We start from the raw sequence: 6,777 nt of genomic DNA, 5'->3' as shown, positions 1-6,777 counted from the left end.
TGGCCAAGTTCTCTGATGACACCAAACTTTGGGATAAAGCGTCCACACCCGACGACAGGATGGTGATCCAGGCCAACCTTGACAGGCTCAGAAAATGGATGGACAAAAACATGATAGCCTTCAACACTAAAAAATGCAAGGTACTTCACCTTGGGAAGAAAAATCCACAGCATGCTTATAGACTCGGCAGTGCTACACTTGCTCGCACCATGGCCGAAAGGGACTTGGGGGTCGTGATTGACCACAAGATGAATATGTGACGTTGCATCCAGCAATGCAAGCAAAACTCTGGCTTGCATCCATAGATGCTTCTCTAGCAAATCCCAGGATGTCATCCTCCTATTGTACTCTGCCTTGGTGAGCCTGCAGCTGGAGTACTGCATCCAGTTCTGGGCTCCACAATTGAAAAAGGATGTGGAGAAGCTTGAGAGTGTCCAGAGGAGAGCCACATGCATGATCAGAGAGCAGGAAAACAGACCTTATGATGAGAGGCTGAGAGCTATGGGACTCTTCAGCCTGGAAAAGTGTAGGCTCAGGGAGGACCTGGTGGCTGCCTATAAGTATATAAGGGGTGTACATCAGGATCTGAAGGAATGCCTGTTCACCAGAGTGCCCCATAGGATGACAAGGTCAAATGGTCACAAACTCCTCCAAGACCATTTCAGGCTGGATATAAAGAAGAACTTCTTTACTGTCTGAGCCCCCAAGGCCTGGAACAGACTGCTGCCAGAGGTGGTGCAAGCACCTACTCTGGACTCCTTTAAGAGTCAATTGGATGTTTATCTTGCTGGGATCCTGTGACCCCAGCTGACTTCCTGCCCCTGGGGAAGGGGGCTGGACTCGATGATCTTCCGAGGTTCCTTCCAGCCTCAATGTCTATGAAATCTATGAAATAATACATCTTGGTTTGCAAAAACTCATTTCTGTGGGAATTAAATCAAGAGCACTTACATCATTCCCCATAACAGTGGACATTTCCAAACCTAGATGAGAACTGTTTAGACAATTCTGGTGAAATGCAGTTACCTGATGCAAATTGAACTTGCATGCTCATCTTTAACATTGATTAGATCTTTTTTTACATCCTCTTAGGCTGGGTTTTATATTCCACAGTAACAGGTTGCCTAGCTGCTGGATGAAAGACGGAAGGACCCTGGGAAAAAAAACCCTCTCAAAACCCCCTATCTTTAAGGAATCTACTTACATAAATACTGTGTGCGCTCTCATGATGTGTACTGGGGACATTAAATACAGTGTTTACTTGAATAGAAGGTGACCCTGATTAAATGACCCCCCAATAATTAGATCATATATGTTGAAAAGTTTTCAATTTTGTTATAATATTCCAGGTATAGAATCGGATTATTGGACATTTGCTTTTAATTTGTTCCCCTCCCACTGCTACATCAGAGAAAATAAATCTGGAGGGTCAAGTACCCCTTTGCCCTCTGCTTCCCCCCACCTTTATCCCCTGGAAACCCCTTCCCCTTCTCCTTACTGTCACACCCTGTTCTCCCTGAGCACATGGACATGGGGAGCAAATTTGAAAAAACTGACTTTGTGCAACCAGGATGTTTGTGACAAGGTTCCCAGCCTGACTCACCACTGGGCTCTGACCTCCTCACCCTTTCTTCTGGACTCTCTGGGTCCTTTCCTCCTCAAGGTTATCTTGCCTGCCACAATTTGACATTATAGTTTCGAAGGGAGGCAGCCCCCAGGAGGTGGATGGAAGTTTTGGGGTAGGTCCTTATCTGAACCCAAGCTCTTCCTGGTCTTGGCTCACTTTTAATTTGACTGGGTCCCACTGCCTAGGTCCTGGGACTGTAGCTTTAGCCCCTCAAGGGCTCAGGGCCACTTAGCCCCTAAGCATGCCCCTTGCAGGCATGGAAGTTACGCCCCCAATCTTTGCCATCAGATACCCAGTCCTCTGATGCACCACAATCTTCCCTCTAAATGTATTTGGACTCCTGCCCATACTCAACACCCCCTACTGCACCCCAGTGGCCTCCAATCTGCCCCTTATAGCCACTCTGGTCCTCTGGTTCAAATGTAAACCAAGAGAATGAGCATCCACTCCCAAACGTAAGGCTTGCCAAATACATACTCCCTGTCTGTGGTTAATCTTTAGCCTCTGGTAACACAAATACAAAAGGTTCAGTGTGATTATCTCATGTTGCTTGCAGCACAGGGTCTCTTCCACCACAGGGTCTCTTTTGCCCTCCCGTGGCACATAGTCCTTTCTTCTAGACAGTCAACACTGGCTCCTCCCTGGAGCTGTGCCTCCTGTGGCTCTTAGGGCCAGACAACCCCTTCTGGGCCAAGCCCTGGGCTTTTGAGCCTCTCCCTGGGTCACCTACTTCTGCCCCAGGCCTGCCAATCACAGCTTAAACCTGGGGCAGGTGGCTATCTTATTTAAGGTCCCTTTTTCCCATTTAGTCTGGTCAAGGGGCTGGGCTGGCCAGTAGACCCCAGGCTCCCTCCCCATCCCAGTAATGGGGCAGGGCCCCCCTGCTACATCTTGAAATAAACAAAGCTGTAGTAATTTTCATATAGTACCCATATACTTCGTTCATCCAGACTTGATGCATGTTACATTTGTTTTGAAACTTCTGCAAGTTTTGACGCAGGTACTCCATAAATGTATTTTTAAGCAGCACTTTTACTTGTGTGCGTGTGTGTGTGTGTGTATGTGTGTGTGTGTGTGTGTATCAGGTGTGGGCAAAATATGGCCTGCAGGCTGGATCTAGCCCATGAGGCCATTCTATCTGGCCCAGGGGGTCCCTAAAAAATTTAGAAAATTAATATTTCTCTGTCTTTGGTTCCTGTCAAAAATGACAGAAAATGGGCAGTAGGACCCAAGGGAAGCCCAGCAGGCTCCCACAATAGCAGGGCCCACCCCCCCAGCCGATATCCCCAGCAGGGGCTTCTGGCCTGGGATGATGTGGCCAGAACCTCAGGTAAGGGTAGGGGAAGGGGAGCAGCTGTAGCACGGGACACCGGGCATGGGGTGGGGCAGGGGCTGCTTTTCCCTTTGCTCAGCACCAGCTTGTAACCTGGCCCTGCTGCCAGCCTGGGCACCACACCGGCTCTGGGCTCACCTGTCGGGGCTGCGCACGGCAGCAGCAGCTGCGCCCCACCCCGACTCCTTGTTGCAGCCAGGCAGTGTTTGGTGCTGTTGGCCGCCCAATAGCTCGACCAATTTCATCTCCTGCTTCAGGTATGCCCTGTGGAAAGCCAGGAACCTACTCATAAACTAGGACCCCACAATTGAGGACTGTATTAAAATGGGGCTGAGTGAAATATAGTATAGGAAGACAGAAGAGGACAACAGAAAAGAAATGGAAGACCTCATAGGGTGGAGAGGGGACTGGCATAAACTTTTTCAGAGGCAAACCCTCTGAAAGAACAATGAATGATAAGACTGGAATGGTGATAGGTGTGCGGGTGGGCAGTGTGACCTGTGTAACGGGACTACAGTCATTTAACTGTCAAAGTATATTTTGATCTGCCAATTGAACCACAGTGGCCACTTGACAGCTTGTTAGCTACAGTTTTATTTATATATATAATATATAATCTTTTTGCAAAAAATATATTTTTTAGCTAAGTTCAGTCCCCTCTCCCAATTAGTGTCAAATGTAGCATTTTTGGCACCAAGGGGATGGTGTCAGGGCTGGCTCTGGTTCCCCCAGTACTGGCTTGGTATTACAGTACCTCCAGGCCTGGTGCCAGTTCCCTGCAGAGGGAACACCTGGCCATTTTTTTTAAGGACCACACACATAAAAAAGGAAGGTTCCTATCAGCATGTTTCCCTAATACAGGACACATGTTTTATAGTCATGCTCAGTGTTGGCCCTTTTAATCAATTTAATAGTTTATAGCTTCATTCTGAGCAGATGCTGCTTTTGGCAACAGTTTAATGATAGACAATGTATTTAGTAAGATTTCCTTGTATGTGATTGTAAGATGAGGGGCTTTTTCCCTGGTCAGTGGGGGAGGGCTCAGGGGGAGAACCTTATCTTGTATTAAAGTAAATATGGTATTTCCAAATGCTGTAGCATCAGGGCCAAGAAACAGGGTAGCCAGCCCTGTGGGTACCCCCATGGCTTTCTTAAAGGGATCAGCAAAAGATGGATAAAAGAATTGGATTCTCATGGTTCTGCTGCTAATTCAGAGTGAATATTTTAACGCAAAGTGATGCAATGTCCTGACAGTCCTTTATCATTTGGAAGAAAAAAAGAGGCTGCAGCTTGGCTGCGACAGAACTAGAAGGAAAGTATTTTCTGATGGATTGCATTTTGAGATCAAAGGCTGACCAATAGTACCTATGGCCTGTTTCCTTGTTCATCAAATGTAGTGACCCATTGACTCCTGTAAATCATATTGCTGGTTTCCTTTGCAGAATCTTAAGGACTGGGTGGCTGTGAAGAGTGATTCCATTCAAGCAGCTTTCAGAAAAGAAGTAACACAAATGATGGAGTTAGCAGCAGACAGACTTCGAGCTTTAGGAGCCTCTGTTATGTTAGTAAATCAAATCCACCAGGTACCTAATTATCAGTGTCATGTTTTAACATATGAATTATCCTTTTTTGGGTTCTAACTATTTTACTGAATGTAACGTACAGCAAATTCTTATTTGTAGCACAAGTAGGGGCACCCTTTGTTATAGCTAAGACAGTAGATATCATAGAATTCTTACTTTTACGCAGAGGACGAAAATACGGGGTTTTGTTAAAAGCTTTTTCTTCATTTGATAATCAGAAGAAAACTGCTAGACTACTTTTAACATCTTTTTTCAGCCCTTTTAATGCAGGCACCTTCCTTTTAAACACAGACAAGTATCAGCTGTTAATGCAAAACAGCCTGCAAATTCTTATGACTTCACTAACTTTCTCACCCTTCTCTGATACTGGGATTCACCTTTGGGAGACATCCAGCCTCCCCTTGAGTTCTATCCAATGTGATAGTAAATTGCAATATTAGCCGGAGACCTTAGCCTGTTTTCAAATCAGTCTGTAATAGTTGCCAGCGCTGCTTGCCAACAAGGCAATATATTTCACTTTTTAAAATGAGCCTCTTTGAATACATGTGTTGCAAAAACAAATACAACATTGCCTTATGTTCTGCCTTTATATAAATGTTAATGTCACAACATATAGATAGCTTTTCACCTTCTCCATCATGGGTTTAGTCTATGGGGGAAATGAAGGGTCTAGCAAGGAGTTTCTGCTATGATTGTAAGACAAGCAATAATTTCACCTGGGTTGCAAAATAGTCAGTTTTGTACAAACCTTAGAGGTGGGGATAAGAGTCAAATCTGAAATCAGAGCAGGTTAAAAGTTCTAAAGGTAACTCAGATATTGAAGATACTACAGCTCCTAGTGAGTTCTCACAGTGTTGCCTTTTGTCTGTTGCTCTGTTAATATCCTTCCACAGCTGCCTGATGGCCAGAGTCTTCCTGTAGTTCTAGCAGAACTTGGCCAAGATCCACACAAGCCCACTGTGTGTTTCTATGGACATGTGGATGTTCAGCCTGCCAAAAAGGAAGATGGATGGAAAACTGACCCCTACATGCTGACTGAAATTGATGGTCTGTACATGGTTGCTATTCTACTACAATGATTTGCATGCATGGATCTGAATTATGGAGAGGGAAGAGGCTCCCAGGAGTTTTAGAACTGCTCTAAGGTGCTACTCCTATTGAAATGTCTGGAACAAATTTTGTGGAAACAGGCCTTTAGGAGCCACACTGTTGTTGGTGAATCCCATAGTGACTGCAGAATATCTCTGTGAAAGGGTCAGTGGGAGTAAAGGCAGCTGGAGTTCATAATCACACCATTAATTTCACACACCAGTAAGGGAAATTAGCTGCATCTAAATAGTTCTGTTTACTGAGAAAGAGGAAACTGTGGAGTTAAGGTCACAAGGAGTTAGTAGCAGAGTAGAACAGCCAGCTTGTAAGCCCTGATTCCTAATCCATTGTTCTCACTGGGTTCATCTACACATGCTATTATGGCAAAACAGTAAACTCTGGTGGTTAGTGTGCTGGAGTTTATTGTTCCCAGGTGTCACATTTACACATGCACCCAAGATCACAGCATGTTGAGCCAGGTCAGAGCAGCCCTGACTGGCAGCGTGTCCGGAAGGTCAGCCTGCCAGTCCAGGGCTGCTCTGACCCAGCTCAACATGCTGTGGAAGGACTGGTTGAGGAATGAGGGTGCCCCAGTGTGGGGCTAGTCAGCAGGCAGTCCCTACCCTGAAGCAACCCTTATGCTCCAGCCAGTCACATCAGAAGCTACACATGCACTGGTGCGGAGTAAAAAACTCTGCAGCAGGATAGTACTTGTATTTATAAGTAATACCCTGCTGCAGAGTTAATTAATTTCCTGCAGCCTAATAGGGCTGCACATGTAGACATGAGATGTTTACTTCAGAGCTAATTAGTCCATTCCACACTAAATGTGTCATATAAACATGCCCACTGTTAAACTTCTCAGTCTCTGAGACCAGAATAACTCTGTTTACTTCAGTTGACGTCACTCTATGTTTATATTGGCATAAAAGGGAACAATACCTATCACTTCATAAATATGTGTAAATGTATTACTCCAAAAAATGATAGCGCTAACTAGTACCTACAGACTCATATGCCACATCCAGATAAGGGCAGCCATACAGTATGTGGTGCTGTAGACAGATCTGCACCACGCACCGCACATTCAGGCATTTCCCATGCTGTTGTGCTGCAGTGTGTGTGTTTGGGGGGGGGGGGGGGGG

The 6,777-nt window shown here is 45.5% G+C and overlaps 1 protein-coding gene across 4 annotated transcripts in view; it reads left to right on the top strand.

Annotated features, from left to right (window-relative positions):
- The window catches only part of CNDP1 (carnosine dipeptidase 1), a 70,445-nt gene that overhangs the window by 38,472 nt on the left and 25,196 nt on the right, over positions 1–6,777 (top strand). For all 4 annotated transcript variants that reach the window (XM_019524377.1, XM_019524369.1, XM_019524350.1 and 1 more), the window contains exons 3-4: positions 4,403–4,543; positions 5,437–5,590. In XM_019524377.1, the coding sequence (XP_019379922.1) occupies positions 4,403–4,543; positions 5,437–5,590 (295 nt within the window). The remainder of the gene's footprint in view (positions 1–4,402; positions 4,544–5,436; positions 5,591–6,777) is intronic.

Source organism: Gavialis gangeticus, unplaced genomic scaffold, assembly GCF_001723915.1.
Source record: "Gavialis gangeticus isolate Ggan-Ray unplaced genomic scaffold, GavGan_comp1, whole genome shotgun sequence".
In the NCBI taxonomy this organism is placed as follows: domain Eukaryota; kingdom Metazoa; phylum Chordata; order Crocodylia; family Gavialidae; genus Gavialis; species Gavialis gangeticus.
The sequence above is the reverse complement of the archived record's forward strand: the minus strand, read 5'-3'. Positions and strand labels throughout refer to the sequence as shown.